The sequence below is a fragment of the Arvicanthis niloticus genome, chromosome 26, assembly GCF_011762505.2.
Source record: "Arvicanthis niloticus isolate mArvNil1 chromosome 26, mArvNil1.pat.X, whole genome shotgun sequence".
Taxonomy (NCBI): domain Eukaryota; kingdom Metazoa; phylum Chordata; class Mammalia; order Rodentia; family Muridae; genus Arvicanthis; species Arvicanthis niloticus.
In genome coordinates, this window is record NC_133434.1 from 24,068,618 (window position 1) to 24,086,038 (window position 17,421).

At 37.2% G+C, this 17,421-nt stretch overlaps 1 protein-coding gene across 2 annotated transcripts in view; it reads right to left on the bottom strand.

Moving 5' to 3' along the window:
• The window catches only part of Atm (ATM serine/threonine kinase), a 104,608-nt gene that overhangs the window by 21,446 nt on the left and 65,741 nt on the right, over nt 1-17,421 (bottom strand). For both annotated transcript variants that reach the window (XM_076925224.1, XM_076925225.1), the window contains 13 exons: nt 15,208-15,363; nt 12,480-12,567; nt 10,086-10,174; nt 9,895-9,997; nt 9,036-9,184; nt 7,557-7,661; nt 6,042-6,161; nt 4,873-5,107; nt 4,003-4,170; nt 2,782-2,895; nt 1,951-2,165; nt 1,223-1,430; nt 212-325 (listed from right to left, as the gene is read on the bottom strand). In XM_076925224.1, the coding sequence (XP_076781339.1) occupies nt 212-325; nt 1,223-1,430; nt 1,951-2,165; nt 2,782-2,895; nt 4,003-4,170; nt 4,873-5,107; nt 6,042-6,161; nt 7,557-7,661; nt 9,036-9,184; nt 9,895-9,997; nt 10,086-10,174; nt 12,480-12,567; nt 15,208-15,363 (1,864 nt within the window). The remainder of the gene's footprint in view (nt 1-211; nt 326-1,222; nt 1,431-1,950; nt 2,166-2,781; nt 2,896-4,002; nt 4,171-4,872; nt 5,108-6,041; nt 6,162-7,556; nt 7,662-9,035; nt 9,185-9,894; nt 9,998-10,085; nt 10,175-12,479; nt 12,568-15,207; nt 15,364-17,421) is intronic.

A 17,421-nucleotide genomic window follows, 5' to 3' on the forward strand; every position in this document is an offset into this window, starting at 1 on the left:
TTTTCATTTTATTGCATATCAAAATTCAAGTTAATGTCATTATTGTTATAGTAAGTAGTGAGTATATTTAGCTGTGTGAGAGAGAGCTAGAGAGAAATGTCAGAAATAAGAGACAAACTTAACTGCAATGAAAGAGAAAATTTAATATTTTGATTTCTCATTTTTACTAAAAGACAGGTAATTATTACATTTTGACTTCAAGTGTACTTACATTATTGAGGACTTCATGAAATCCTAGGCCTCCTGTCATTTTGGTCCCCATTCTAGCAGCCAATTGATACATGAGAGGTAAAAACTTATAGGATGAAATCTTCATTCCATCTTTCTGCCATTAAAAGTTGCAAAATATAAACACGTGTATGTAATATAATCTCATGTCTAAGGTACCTAACATAATGGTGATCCTAATGGCTTTACTACTAACTAGACAATTTTCCTTATCTCTTGGCCTATCTGAAAGTCTATCTAATGGAAAGCCTAGGTGATAAGAAAATTCACCCAGTGATTCAGTGATAACAAAAATACTTAGCCCTAAATCACAGTGTATCCAGAGCTGGTGCTAACCACTACATCCACTCCAGTGACTCCAAGGAGGACAGATGTGAATCTGAGTCTACTGTGGTCTCAACTCCCAAGAAGTCAGGGGTAACAAACCCAAGTTCTATTTCCTACATGCCAGAAGTAACGAAGTTTAACACACACACACAGTAGAATAGATTAGTTTCTAATAGAAACTAATTTTCTATTATTCTTTTCATTCTAGAGAAATATTTGAAACATTTTATCTTTAACTTTCAAGCTAAATGAATATATATAATGACCACATCTTAAGATTTTTTTCAATAAAAACTTACAAGTACTCATGCATATGTTATGAATTTTTTTTTATTTGTAAACGGACTCTATTGGAAATAAAAATCCCTCAAAAGCACAAATACAACAAAGGAAATCCTTGCTTAGCATCACATTATATTTGTGTTTTCTATTCTCCAGTCTAGCATTCCCTTCTATGGACTCCTCTATGTTATCTGCAAAGGTAAAACACTGACAGAAATTCTCTCACCTCCACATAAACTTGTATTGCTCAGAGTTTATAAAGTACTTATTTATGGAGGACTAAATCCATAAAGGGGTACACAGAGATACACAAAATCAGACACTGAAGGGGCTGTTGCCTCAGTTTTAAAGTGTATGCTCGAATGCTGGGTTGGCTAAGACTTGCCTTCATCATGCCATTGACTTCAGAAACTCCAGAATTTTCAAGCCAGAGGGAGCAAAGCCGGAACACCCACAGATCATGCTCTTCTCCGCTGAGTAAGCAGCTGATGTAGTTCTCGACTGCTTTACACAGGAAGCGTTTACGATCCTCTTTCAGTGCACGGAGAGCACACTCATCCAGCTCCAGCTCTCTCTGGACTTTTACTGTGTATCTTGATAAATTCAAATAAAAGTCACAGAACTTTACATAACTATAAAATCATACATGACAAACGAAATATAAGGTGTTAACTCCAAAATAAACTAAATATAATAAAAGGAACTAAATGACTTGTCACATCCATAATTAATAGGTCTTCACACACCCCAGGACAGAGTGGACTCTAAGTCAATTCTTTGCTTATTCCAAACATATAAAAACCCAATGCAGACTTAAAAGTAACTTGACAATATCAAAGTAGGCAAGTCTTATATACTTAATGTCAGTAATCTAGCAAAACCAAACTAACATCCATAGACTCTGCCAAGAGCTAAACAAAGACATTAGTTATTCATAGAAGAACATGTCAGTGTATTAACTGATTGAAGTTGTGATTAACCACTAGAAGACTGAGAAAGCCTATAAAAAAGTGAATTTAAGTGTTCAAAATCGTAATTCAGATGACAAGGTCAAGGCAGTTTTCATGAAAACAGCCCTTCAGCCAAACATAAAACCCTCACTTATAAAGTTACCTGTTAGTCTGAATTTTATGTTCCCTTAGAAGGCCTACTTCTTCTTTGGCTCTTTTTAAGAGAGTTTGCTTGTTTTCAAATTCTGATGACTTCATGTAGTTTTCAATTCTCTGGTACTGAGTATCAGAGAACCGTGCTAATGAGAGAAAGGCCTTCATCTGTCCATTTCTGAGCTCTTTGCTGTTGCCATCATAACTTCCAGCAACCTTCACTGCCTTCAACAATACACAATCCAGTTAGAGATTTACAAGCATAAATATAGCTAAAGATTCCCAGACCAAGGTAATCCACTCACATCTGCGTAAATGGGAAACTTGATGGTATGGAACCCTTATCAGGGAACAGTTGCAACGAACTGTGCCAAAATGAAGAAGAGCTCTTTAGTATGGAAGACAATCACATCTGACTTTTCATACTAAACTTCCTATTTCCCAAATTAGTGACACTAAAGGACAAAGAAGGAGAAACAGGAAGGCTAATGGGGACTAGAGAAGTGAAGTCTTAACCCTTACTGTGAGTAGTTAGACTACACAGAATAGCAGTAATGGCTTCTATGTTTAATAGGATATTCTGTAGAATAAATGCAGAATAGTTGGAAATGACTTCTTGAATGCTAGGGGTGGATCTAAAGAGTGGACAGAAGACTCATGCATTCAAAGCTGTTCCTTCTTTGTGGCATTTTGCTTCATTCTGCTCTAAGAATTACCCAGAACCCCAGCAGGAGCTGAAGGAATGAAACCAGTTTTGTTTGCCTTTGACCTGTGGTCTTCATAAAAAGATCAAGTATATTTATACTAAACAATAATGGTTAGAGCTGCACCAACAACCTACCTTTTCTAGATAGGTCTGCATGATGACTGCAGGATTTTCTAAGCAAGTTTCTGCCAGCCAATTGCCACAAACCCTCAGACACTCTGCATATATGACTTTGAGACCTGCATCATTCTGTATCAAGAAGCAAAAATCTTAAAATGTAATTCCTTTTCGAGATTACAAAAGTGTCTTCCATTTAGGTAGAACAAAACAATTAAAAATATTTTTCCTCATGTTTTTACCATATAAATAATTCTAAGTATGCAAGTATGAAACAACCACCCTGAATTGTCTAGTTATTATTATTGTTGTTGTTGCTGTTGTTATTATTATTAACAATTTGCATTTACTGAGTACTTTAAAATGCCAGGAATTTTCCAACAGCTTTATGTATATTATCTCATAATTTTCACAGGAATACTATAAATTACATATATCATTATTCATTATTACCCATATGTCAATGCAAAAACTGAGGTACAAAACCACCTATACGGTTAGGGCCTATACGATTTGGGAAACATTTAAACATTCTACTGGCACCTAATGCTTTGTTATACTTTTTTTTTTTTTTTTTGGTTTTTTGAGACTGTTTCTCTGTGTAGCCCTGGCTGTCCTGGAACTCATTCTGTAGACCAGGCTGGCCTCAAACTCAGAAATCCACCTGCCTCTGCCTCCCAAGTGCTGGGATTAAAGGCGTGCGCCACCACTGCCCGGCTTTTAAAAACTTACACTCCCCCCCCCACCCCCCAGACAAGGTTTCTCTGTGTAACCTGGCTGTCCTGGAGCTCACTTTGTTATACGTAATAATGCATGACCCTACAATGTTCTGCACTGTCCACTGAATGTGACATTTTCAGAGCAGTAAGAATTACAAATTGTTGTAACTTGTTTTCTTCTCTCAGATATTCTATTTTCGCTCTTGCTACTTCAAAGTTGTAACATGTATTTCCATTTATTTCCTACATATTATTTTTGACTTGTATAAAAAACTAAAAGACTTAGCACTTGGATAAATTGAATGAATAGACTATAAGACAGATTGATAGACTTGTTTTAAATAAGAAAAAGTTTTCAAGTCTCAGTTCTGACTTTAATTTTCAGTCTCTTTTCATATTATTTTATTTATGGATCAGTCATTTCAAAACCTTAATGTAATCATTATAGACATATTCTAAAGCAGAAATGCTTTTCAATAACATTAAAACACCAATGTAGCCAACTACACAAAGCACATACCTCTTTAAAGCTGGAGTCCAACTTCTTGATCATTTGCTTGAGAATACTCAGGGCAAGACTCTGTTCTTTTTTTGCCCAGAATACTTGTGCTTCTTCCAAATGCCACTCAGAGATTCCACAAATAGCTGAATTGTATTGCTTAATTTTAAATATTGCTCTTTCAGCGAGCTAAAATGAAAATGAATATGGAAATAAATACGTTCACCAGCAAGACATTCACTAAGAACCTCGCTATTTTTCAGAGGCTATCTTAATTAGCTTCCTGCTTACTTACCAACCTGCGGACCAAAAGTCTGACACACGGCTCGTGTGTGTGTGTGTGTGTGTGTGTGTGTGTGTGTGTGTGTGTGTGAGAGAGAGAGAGAGAGAGAGATCACTGAATTCTTATCATTACATTATAGTCATTCTATCTTCTTATTTTATAACCAGGAAAGGAAATTGGGGCTGAGAAACAATAATTATTACCTCGCCAATGTTTAAACTCAAGTTTTTGTCTAATTCTAGTATGGAAGCTTTGTTTTGTTTTTCCACTCAATACTAAGGTTTGATCCCAAACATGCTATCACACACCCATAGTCCCAACTCTTTTATACTGAAGACAGGTCCTAGTAGGCTTTTCAAGCTGACCGTGAACTCATCTTCTTTTGCAGGTAGGTTATGAACTTGTGATCCTGTTACATCAACCTCCCAAGTGACCAGGATTGTAAGTTAAGTACAAGCCTCAGCTAACCTAAAATCTTCAAATTTCCACAACAACACAATGATTTCCAGTTTTCAATAATATTTCTTCTTCATATCATTATACCTTCTGGTATCTGAGTAATAAAAAAGCCCAAGAAGTGAAATAACATAATCTTACAGGCTTTTTACCTGTGTGTTCTTGAAGGTTCGGGCCAGAATAGAGAATTCAACAAGGTGTTTGGTGAGAATGTCCTTAGAGCATCCTCCTTGAGAGTTCTCCATTTCCTTTTGTACCAGAATCTCCAGAATGACTGTGCGTAGAGCCATGAGAGGCTCCTGAAAGCTGAAGTCACTGTCCTTCAGAAGCTGGGAGTGCTTCTGCCACTTCAAGTATAGTTCAGAGCGTTCTCTGTCTGTAACTGACCTGAAAGTCAAGTGACATAACTTAGTTGAGCAAGTGAAAAATATTTAGAACAGTGCAAAATAATATGTAGTTATAGATAATGGGTACTTTAAAAGGTTTTCTTAAAAGGCAGCCTATTAACAGATTTTGTTCAGAAACGAGAATGCTGCATTCAGACCTATCATAAAGACATGACTACTCCACTAGTTCTCCTTGCAGTGAGGTAGACCCATCTACAAGGAAATCAAATAACTTCATTAATTACCTACAAATGACACTATGCACAGTTGTCAAAAAAATCAGTTCACTGAATAAACAACTGGCATTTGAAAACATTTCATCTGCAAACATTATTAAATAGAAAACACAGCATCTACAATTCATTCATATGAATACTTTGCCTTTCACATGCATAAAATATGTTATACTATCCCATTTTTCAAGACTTGTGTTGAGAGGGAAAAAAAAATCCAGTAAGTCGAAGAAAATGATGCAGTAAAGATGAAAACTCATTTCAGTTGCTTGTGCATGTACATCAAAACCAAACTTCTACTTCCATTACAAACAACATCAGAACAGATCTAAATTATTTTAGACAAAGGAACCTCTATATACTCTTAAACTTAATGAAAATTCTGAAGAGCTTTTCATTTCAATTCTTAGGTCATACCTATTGACATTACATTTATCAGTGGATAAAAGGCTAAAATGTGTTTATTACACTCACTTTAATAAATTTATCCAGTTTATTTTATAATAAATCTCTCCCTTTCCTCCTACTGTGGGCCATCAACATAACATCTCATTCAGGCTAATATAGAAGCAGCTAATCTTTGGCTGAAATCTTTGGAAACCACAAGCCAAAATAAACCTTTCTTAAGAAAGCAAATAACAAATCATACCCTTCATATATTTCCATTGGTGACACAAACAAGATACAACACAAGCCACATACCTTGAGAAAAGTTCTCCACTGTTTTCCAGTTCTCCAACTGCCTGCAACCTACTAAGTGTGGGATAAAGCGAATATACCGACTCAAGGCTGCCCTTACTCAGCTCTTCAACTTCTTTCACCCTAGGGGTAAGAGAGCAGATGGTCTGAAACTAACACGTCTTCAGAGAGATAAAGGCTCAATTCTGAGGCTGAGCACTAACTGGCATATTCTTGTTGCTGACTGAAAAGACACACAGACAGCATGAAGGTGAAACAGCAGTGTGACCAGCCTTGGGATTATACAGCTCTATGTTTAAAGCCCAGTTCTGCCAAGTCTGTCTGGCCTTGAACCTGCTACTGAATTTTGCCACAGATACTGTTTTTCACCTCTGGAGTCAAAAAGAAAGAAAGAGAAAGAGCTGCCCAAAGTGTCTAGAATACAATCACGTTAAAGGTAGAAATATTATTTCTGTCATATGTGATAGGTTATGTCTCTGCTGCTGGTGAATGATCCAATTCAAGCCAGATTGGATTATATTAAAGGCAGACTTATTGGGAAGCTTCTCTTGGGTGGGTGAATTTACTGGCCCCAAGCATCAAGGCCAGGGAAGTTGCCATTGGGAAGGGGTGGAAAGGGGAGGGAAGGAGGGAGGGAGGGGGAGAGAGAGAGAGAGAGAGAGAGAGAGAGAGAGAGAGAGAGAGAGAGAGAGAGAGAGAGAGAGAGAATATACAATATGTCTGGATTCTATAGGGAAGAGCCTATCGAGGAAGGGCAGCCGAGCCCCTGGGCTGGAAAGTTCAGGGTTGGGGATAGGGTATGCCAGGCAGGGACTGAGAGAGGCCAGGTGTGCTTTGGTATGTAAAATATGCATCTCAGTCCCCTGTCTTGGGGTCTGAAACCAAACAATATGTATAGGATTTATGATGTCAGTGGTGAATATTTAAAATAATTGTGTTTGGGGGCTGGAGAGATGGCTCAGTCGTTAAGCGCACTGGATACTCTTCTAGAGGACCCAGGTTCAATTCCTAGCATGTACATGTGAGCTCACAACTGTCTGTAACTCTAGTTCCAAGGGATCCGAACCCTCACCCAGACATATATGTAGGCAAAACCATCACTGCATATAAAAATAAATAAATCTTTTAAAAAATTCATGTTTGTTTAACTTGTTACAGATAATTGCTACAACATGTATCATTTTGTGTATGCCTCAAAGAAACCAATTTTATAAAGTAGAGCTATAATGGTAAGAGAGTAGAGTCGATGAAACTAGAAAGGACAGAAGTTAATTCTTTTAGGATTCTTGTACAAAAAGAGAACACTATCATGCTTTTCCTGAGGGCTCAGAGTGAAGAACTGACATAGGTCCTGAAGAAAATCTTTCTTGAGAGCAAAGAATGACAAAGAAAGACCTGAACACAGCCACCGAGTTTTTATCCCTTCATCAATGTAAATACTTACATTAAAACTAACTCATATTTTGAGGACAGCAGTGACAGCATTAAATGTAAAAACAATCTGTCTTCTTATAATACCTGGCATTTCGGAGACTTTCATAAAATGTGGAGAATTCTCTGTTTCTTAGACACTGCAGAGCATTATACAACGACTCATGGTAACTGGTTCCTTCTACTTCTTGGCTGTAACATGATTAAAAACCAATTTAAAAACAGGAAAGTCTAAGATATGCATGTATAACTAACTAACTCAAAGGACAACATTGAGAACTAAAATTAAGATTTCTCATGAAAGTTTGCAGAAATTAAGAAAAATATGTAGCTGGGACAGTGGCACATACCTTTAATTGGTAGGCAGAGGCAGGTGGATCTTAGTGAGCTCAAGGCCAGCCATGGTTACATAGTAAAATCTAAACAAACAAACAAACAAACAAATAAATAAGAGAAAGAAAATAAAACAAAACAAAGCAGTAAGAAAAGGAAAGAATTTTATAGGCCAATTTAATTCTTTAAAGAAAAACAAAAACCTTAGAAATTCTGGTTGGTTCTCAATCTTATATTTAAAATATGAGAACAGTTGAGCGGTGGTGGCATGCGCCTTTAGTGCCAGCACTCAGGAGACAGAAGTAGCATCTTTCCTTCTGGTCTACAGAGTGAATTCTGGGACAGCCAGGGTTCTACAGGGAAACTGTCTTGAAACAAACACACAAAATTCATCTATATATGAATATCTGCTTTTATTCCACTCCTCTAATATGAAATTTGATAAACACTCCAATTTATGAAAACATTTTTCCATTAAAGTAATTAAAATGACTTAATTTTTTTAGTGTTCTATCATTAAAAGATTTTTATGTAACTATTAAATCCTTTAATAGTCTAGGTGTTTTGATTTTCATTTAAAAAATATAGTGATTGGACATATAGGTTACAACTTTTATCTTCTTGGGTAACTTGGTTTAGCACTACTTTACAAAATGCTTGGTTATCTATTTGTTTTTAAGACACTGTCTCCTTTATAGCCCTGGCTGACCTAGTACTCACCAGACATGGCTAGCTAGCATCAAACCCACCTGCCTCTGACTCTTTGAGTGCTGGACTAAAGGTATGCACCACTACTCCTGGCCTAGCCCTACTTTGTCACAGCAACAACAACAATAAAATATTAGCAAAGGTAACTTATTGTATCACCCAGCCAATAAAAGTGCTTATGACTACAATGTATCAAGAAGTGGAAGTGAGAAGGACTAAACTTGTCTTTAGATTCGTCAACCCAACAAATAGTATTCTCATAGGAAAAGACATTTTTTAAAATTTCTATCTTCAAAATGCTTTAAGCAAGGGATAGAATTTCTCTAGTGGAAAAAATAAGATTGAAATTCAAGCTTCACTGTGGTAACTGCCTATTTTATCTTAAATATTTAGGCATATGTGCAGCCCATAGTGTCTGTAAAATATATTAAAAACCAAAAACCAACACTTTAATATTCATAGATAAGCGATGACAATCAAGTATACAGTTTCTGAGTCAGAGTCTGAGAAGTGCGTTTCTCTCACTTGGCAGAGCTGCAGAGGTCCCACTGCATGTTCCTCCACGCCGCCTGGTAGTGAAGCTCCTGCAGCTCAGCACACCACTCTCTTCTTTCATGATCTAATCCTTTCAAATAGATAGACAGAATATGGGAAAGCCCCAAATTCTGCAAGGCCTGTAAGGAAGTTATTACAAAATAAATACATAATCAAATATGTCAGCACAAAGTAGACCAGTGGTCCTCAACCTTCCCTAATGCTGCAACCTTTAATTCAGTTCCTTATTCCATATGCTGTGGTGACCCCGAACCATAAAAATTATTTTCATTGCTACTTCACAACTGTAAGTTTGCAAGTTACGAATTGCAATTTAAATATCTGATATGTAACTTCTGTGAAAGGGTCAGTCAACCTGCAAAGGGTCACAACTCACAGGTTGAGAACCACTGGACTGGCAGAGGGAAAAACAGCAAAAGAAATTAATTTCAAGAATTTTAATTAATAGTATCACTTCAAATTCTAAAATACTGCCTAGCATATATATTTTCAGAGAATGTTTATGTTTGATGGAAACATACCTAAGCCTATTAATTAGTAATAGAAATAACAGTTTCTGGGACCAACTCTAATGCAAACTACAGGTGCCATGTGAAGCATTACAAGTGTCTCCTGGCATACTGTACACACTCAAGGAGTGTCTTCTGCTATTGGGTAATAAAAGTATTATCAATAAACTACACTGACCTGTGCAGTTTTCCATGTGTACTGAGGCATAACTCCAGTTGTCTTAGTTTACTGCATGTGTAAACTTTACTGATACACTAAGCTAATGTTAACAGCTGTGCTGATGGCAGCTTTATGGAAGCAGACACAGACAGAAGCGTACCTGGATGATTCCTGACTGGCGGGTGGCAGAGGAGATGCTGGTCTCAAGGTCGTACGTCACTAAGGCTTTCTCCCATGTCGCTTCATGTTCATATGTCCGTATTCTGTAAGAAAAGACGGTGAGAACAGCTTGTTTCTTTAGAGTAGTTCCTTAAAAAACTAGAATTTCTATCTAAAAAAAGCGTGGTTTACCTAGTGAGGGGTTGTAACAGTTTCCCTCCACCACAGCCATACAGGCTGTCTGGTTCTCCTATACTTCTGTAGATCTCTAAGAGAAGATCCTGAAAACAAAAATACCAAGGACAGAGACTTGAAAATAAAAATCAGTTCATGAATTTCATAAGCTTTAAATGTTACCAATATCAGCTCACAACTCATAAATGTGCTGTAAAAAAGCAAAATATAATGATATTTAATGACAAAGTATTCTAATCAACAGCACAGTGGTCTTGTCCCATACAACATAATGATTAGTTTACTTCAGAAGTAATGCTCCTAGACTGAAGCTCGGCAGTTAAAAGCACTTCTCTTCCAGAGGACCCAGGTTCTATCCCCAGCACCCACGTGGTGGCTTACAACATCTGTAACTCCAGTACTACAGGATCCCATGAACTCTTCTGACCTTGCTTGGCAGGAACTAGGCATGCATGTGGTGCACTTACATACATGAAAACCAAATACTCATACACATAAAATAACAAATCTAAAAAAGTGATACTCGAAATTTCATGAAACAAATAATGTATGTATACCAACATCCTAGGTTTTTAATCACATTCAGCAATAATCACAAAACAAAAGAATCCTGTCCACAAATGAAACTGTAAATGGAAAAATAAAATTCTGCAAAGCCTAACTACTGAAATTGGAACAAATGAAAGTTATAAATTTCCTTTTAAAATGCCTATTAGTTTTTAAAATGTGCTGCATATAAAGCAGCAATGTAATTACTTAAAATACTTTTTGTGAAATTTACATAGGAAAGCCTAGTATTGTTTAACTTCAATGAAATAAAACAAAAACAAACAATAAACCACGAAAAAAACCAGAAGCTAAACTTCATAGAAAACTGAGCAAGCAATTTAGTTGCCCTGATATTTTTTGTTGTGGGAAATATTTCCTAAAACAAATCCATCAATATTGGTACAAGTCTACATATAATTCTTATTCAAATACTCACAGGCATGAAATAAAACCTTAAGAGTTGAAACACTAGGGATTTAACAGTGTTTGGCATAAGAAAATACACATGAAAATCAGTACAAAAAGATAAAACTATATAAAAGAAGCATTACATAAAGGGTCACATGGTAAGTACAAGACAGGGCTGAGGAGATCGGGAGATACCCAGTCACTGAAGTGCTCACCACAAAAGCATAAAGACCTCAGTCCAGATCCTCAGGACACACATGGAAAGCTCAAAGCAGCAGCAAGCATGTGTGATCCTAGCTCTGGAGAGCAGACAGGTAGATCCCCAGAGCTCGCTCATCAGCCAGCCTAGCAAAATCAGTGAGCTCTAGGTTTAATAAGATACCTTGCCTCAAAAAATAAGACAGTGATTAAAGGCATCTGATGTCAACCTATGGCCTGCACATACACAAGACATGACTAGATGTGAAGTTAAAAGTTAAGGAGAAAGAAACGAAAGGTTACTAGTAGACTTGGCAATTTATAGTTCATGAAAAACATTAGACAAGCACCATTTTAATGGAATGAAAGAAATGGAGAAAATAAATATAGACATCATCAGAAAGTCTGGATTTGAAAGAAGACAATGACAGCTCAAGAGAATACAGAAGAGAGAGGCTCCTTCCGGATCCAAGAACAGAAACGATTTAAACAGTACAAGTCTGAAATGTTTATGATATAGTTCAGAAAGAGCACAGCACAATACAGTTTCAGAGCAAGAACAAATGACCTGAGATAAGAGGAAAGTGTTTTTTTATTTTAATAAGAGAGATGATTATGACAAGAGCAGAGATAAGGAGATTAAGACAATTATGGGATGTGGGATATGGTGGGATTCCTAATTATGTGGTGGTTTGAATAAGAATGTTCCCCATAGGCACATGTTTGAATATTTGGTCCCTTGTTGGAAAAGTTTGAGAAGGATTAGGAGATGCAGTCTTATGGAGGAAGTGTGCTTTGAAACAGGTGTCGTGTCTTCTCTCTCTCTCTCTCTCTCTCTCTCTCTCTCTCTCTCTCTCTCTCTCTCTCTCTCTCTCTCATCAAGAGCTGCACTCTTAGCCGTTCCTGCTGCCATGCCTTTGCTCTGCCATCATGGACAAAATTCTCTAAAACCATAAGCCCCAAATCAAACATTGTGTTATAAGTTGCCTTGTTCATGGTGTCATGGTCAGGAATAAAAGAGCCTTTATTCAAGGTCAGAAAGGGCCACTTATTTATGCAACATTATAGAACAAGCAGCAGAGTCGAGATTAAAAATCACTTCTCTACTCAAAGCATAAATTTATAAATATCATGTTAGGTGCAGTAAGTAGTTTCAGTTTTAAAATCAATTATATCCCTATGAGAAAATAATCCAACATATCACATACAAATTATCACAGAGTTTCTAATGTTTACCTGTAAGCTTATTCCGGTTTCTTCTTTACTTCTTTCACTCAAACTAGAAATAGCTGTACCTTGACTTCCTTCTTCAAATGTTGGACTTCTGGTTATCATAAAAAACATCTCTTTTAATGATAATATATTATCTAAGAGGTTATAAATATATTTATTCTACACTTCAGTATAAAGAAACTAATTATGGTTGCAAAAAGAACAGCGATCCATTTACACATTAACAGACTATCATTTAGACCTGGCATGGAGAAGAAAATGTTGAATTCTTCATGTGAAAATTATTCATAATAACAATATTGTATAAACAGCAAAGTTATATGCCAAAATAGGCTTATATACATAGAAACAGGCCTGTTTAAAAACAGAAGTTTTGCAATTCAGATCCTAAGTATCCTTAACAGTGGTCTTACCTAAAGTTTACTTGATAATTGCAGATATATATAGTAAAACAACACGACACAATTTAACCCCCCAATAAACTGGAAAAAAAAAATCTGATGAAAGTGGGATCAGCTGAAATCTGTAAGTAGTAATGTGACTAGAACTCAGATTTATCCACTCCAAGACCCTATCTTTAAGCATTTATATATTTGGGTATAATATTTGGAAAGTGACTCAATTTCAGTATCATCACTGCTACTGTGCCTGTAATAATCCAATATATAAATTAAATACTACCATAAATGATAGCCCCCTTTAATATCTTTCTAAAACATAGCCTGTGTTTTCTACAATATTTTCTCTCAAAATAGAAAAAGTTATACTTTGGTTTCCTTCTCCCAGTGTAGCATATCCTCCTGATTCCTTTTTTTTTTTTTTTTTTTAAATCAACTACACTTTGGTAACTATACAAACTTTCTTACCAACTACAGTTTGATAAAGTACACACACTAATACAATTCAGCACTATATTACTAAGTTGAAAATCTGCACACCAGTAGTTCTACCAATAAGATATACATCACTGACAAACAGGTAACAAATTGTGGTGTCTTCTCTAGTGTACCATGGGCAGTAAAGAATGACAGCAACAAGCAGCATAGATATTAAACACCTAGGAGGAAAAGGTGGCATCTAAAATGTCTTATAAAACTCAAAAACAGGGAATACTACACTTCAGATTCATACTAATATGACAAAAATCTCATCTAGACTAGAGGAATGATAAAAACAGACTGAAGGTCACCTTTACCCCCGGGGAGGGTCTCAGGAGGCTGGTACAAAGTAACAGGCTGGGGCACTGAGTAACAGAATGCTGTTGGCGATACAATGCTTTGCTTTCTGACCTTCAGGTACAACATGTGTAAAATACTCATCTAGCTCCAATTCATCAATGCAACACATGTGTAACAGTTACATGTACTTCTGTCACACATCAGTTTAGGAAGTTTTACAACTGAGGCTGTAAAAATCTGTTCTCTAAGTCTTGTTAATAAGCCTTGAGCTGACTTTGTTTTACAGATTATGGACCTAACACTGAGATTGCAGTGTCTCATGAGCATGCTAACAAAACAGCACTGTATCTCAAGTACCTACTATGAAGAATTCTAGTAAACAATTTGAATAGAAAATACTAGTGATTTGCTTCCTTGACAGCACAGGTAAACTGCTTACCTATATTCTATTTACAAACTCGGTGTGCTTACTACCTTAGGTCTCCAGGTCGGCTCCTCTAACAGAGCCACTGGACTCCTGCACTTCTCAGTCCTGTACAACTCATCCGTCTCTCCTCCTTTTCTCATCAGCTCTCTGGGGGTTGGGGGAAGAACCCCAAAGAGACCAGCAAAGGAAAGGCAGACATACCTGCTTGAGAGCAAGCAGTTCTGCACAAGTTTGCTCCATTCACATAATGGCTAACTTTCCAATTTAAGATGTCTTTATGTACACTCACAGATGACTGAGACAGGGTTTCTCTGTGTAGCCCTGGCTGTCCTGGAACTCACTCTGTAGACCAGGCTGGCCTCGAACTCAGAAATCCGCCTGCCTCTGCCTCCCACGTGCTGGGATGAAAGGCGTGCGCCACCACCACCCAGCATGATTTCAATTTCTTAGTAAGGCTGAATTTCTGGTAACAAACTGAGGCTATATATAAACACAAATGCTAGGCTACTGCAGACAGGGATTTAAAGGAGGTTTATATAATAAAACATGTAATGCAATTTAATACCCTATTTTCTTGATTTTTCATCACAATCTATGATCATATTTTTAGCTTCTTATAAACTCTAACTCATAAACTCTAACTTATAAACTTCTAACTCAATCAGAGGAAATCAAATTGAAGTAGCTTTAGCAGTTAACACATAAATGAACTTAGTCACACAAATTAATCACATTCCAGGCAAAGAGTAAAATGAATCTTGAAAGCTGAATTAGAGGTAAACCTAACGTAACCAACACTAGGGAATCATACAATCATGAAAACATGGAGAAATGGGGCAAAATAAATCTTTACATTTTTATTGAAACAATATCAACACCAATTTAAAAACCAAAATGTCACTGGGTAGTGGTAGCACATACCTTTAATCCCAGCACTTGGGAGACAGAGGCAAGTGGATCTCTGTGAATTTGAGGCCAGCCTGGTCTACAGAGTGAGTTCTAGGACAGCCAGGGTAGTTATACAGAGAAACCCGGTCTCAAAACAACAACAACAACAACAACAAAAAACAAACAAACAAAATAAACAAATAAATAAAACAAAACCCAAATGTCAAAACCCACTTACCTTTTTTCTTGCTCATCCATGTTCTTCTTATCTGAATAGATTTCTACATAGAGCAAGGCTGTGAAGTGAGCAGCACAGGACTGAGCCACCTTTGCAACCTCAAGATAATTCAAATCGAGCCAGAAAGCATCATCAAAAGCTGTTCCCGAGGAAGGCCTGAAGAGGAATTAAACACAGTGCCATGTCATTGCTAACATAAACAATGAAAGAAGCACAATTCTCTAGTGTATGGTTATAAACCATTCTGAGAGAGCATGGTTAAAGTCTGGCTTTCCATCATCGTGGAACATAACCTGTTGGAGAATCTGAAGAAAGCCACTAATCATCATGCCATACATACCAATCTGGGCTCTACACTCACCCTTTACATCACTGGCTGCAAAGGATAGCTTCATGTTCACTTTTAGAATAAAAACATTGTTTCTTCTCAGACTAAGGTTGGGGTGGGGTAGGGGGGTAGGGTGAGGGAGGGTGGGAGAACCAAAAACAAAACCAACAACAAAACCCAAAAACCATGTAATGGATTAATTGTGATCATCAACTTGAAGAAACTTAGAAAGACCATGGACACGAGCTTCTGGGCACGCCTTGACACACATTTCTAGACAAAGTTAGCTGATGTGAGAAGACCCACCCTGAATGCGAGTGGCACCATTTCATGAACTCAGATCCTGGGCTGAACAAAGTGAGCTTAGCATCAGCATCCATGGCTCTTTGCTTCCTAAAAAATGGATGAAAAGCCACCAGCTGGCTCCTGTTGCCACCACACCTTCTCCAACAAGATCAAATACACACCGCAGACTAAAAGCCAAAATAAACCCTCCGTCCTTAAGCTGCTTCTGTCAAGTATCGCGTCACAATAAGAAAAGTAATATTCATGGCTTTTCTCTTGCAATTTTTCGCTCCTATTACCAACACGGAACTACTTAATTTAAAAATGTTCACTGTGGCCGGGTGGTGGTGGTGCACGCCAAATCCCAGCACTTGGGAGGCAGAGGCGGGCCGATTTCTGAGTTCGAGGCCAGCCTAGTCTACAGAGTGAGTTCCAGGACATCCAGGGCTACACAGAGAAACCCTGTCTCGAAAAACAAAAGCAAAACAAAAACAAAAATAAAAACAACAAAAAAAAACCAAGCATTAAACTTGAACTTAGTCCTGCTCTAGTCACATCTTCATGGGTAATTTTTAAAGATTTTCACTCTCTTTTTCAAGATAGTGTCTTTTTGTGTTGCCATGGCAATCCTGGAAGTCGCTTTGTAGCTCAGGCTTACCTTGAACTCAGAGATCTGCCTGACTCTGTCTCCTTAGTGCTGGGATTAAAGCTATGTCACTATACCAGACTTTCAAGATTTCATATCAATAATGAAAGTAATCTCCACCTCCCCAGGAGACAATGTCTTTGTTTTGTAATTCTAGTCTGCCTCGGAACTATGTAGCCCCCAGGTGAGTCTCAAATCTATAATTCTTTTCCTTTTCCTCAGCCTTCTAACTACTATGATTATAGATTACTATGATTACCATTATAACCAGCTCAGGAATTTTTATCTTGCACAATTATTATATGACAACTAAAAACAAAACTGTGAATTTTTAAATGTGCATGTGTGTCCATGTTCATCATGTGCTACGTGGTACACATATGGAGGTCAGAAAACAACCTTGAGTGTCAGCCCATGCCTTCAGCCTGTTTAAGACAGCATCTTTCTTGTTTCCAGCTGCATATACCAGATTTGCTGGCCCACAAGCTTCTGGGGATTCTCCAGTCTCTGCTTCCTGTAATCTTTTATGAACACTGGGATTAGATGCATATGCTACCAGGCCCAGCCTTTATACAGGCACTGGGGATTTAAAATCAGGCCATCAGGCTTGTGTAGCATGCTAGGTTTACCCACACAGCCATCTTCCCAGTCATCAGGCTTACATAGCATGCTAGGTTTACCCACGAAGCCATCTTCCCAGCACTAAAAAAATGTTCTCTACAAAAGAAATTTTATCTTCTCTATGTCTTGCCAACATCAACATCATTCTACCTCATTAAGTCTCCCAATACCAGAAAAGGTACCGTTAATTGTTTCCTTAGAAGAGGATCTACAATAAAACAAGATAAAGTATAAACCTTCTAATCATAAAGACACTAAAATGCAAGAAAAATATGTTAGTGAAATAGAATATTATGAAAGGCATGCATCATTAACAATAGAAATACATTTAGAG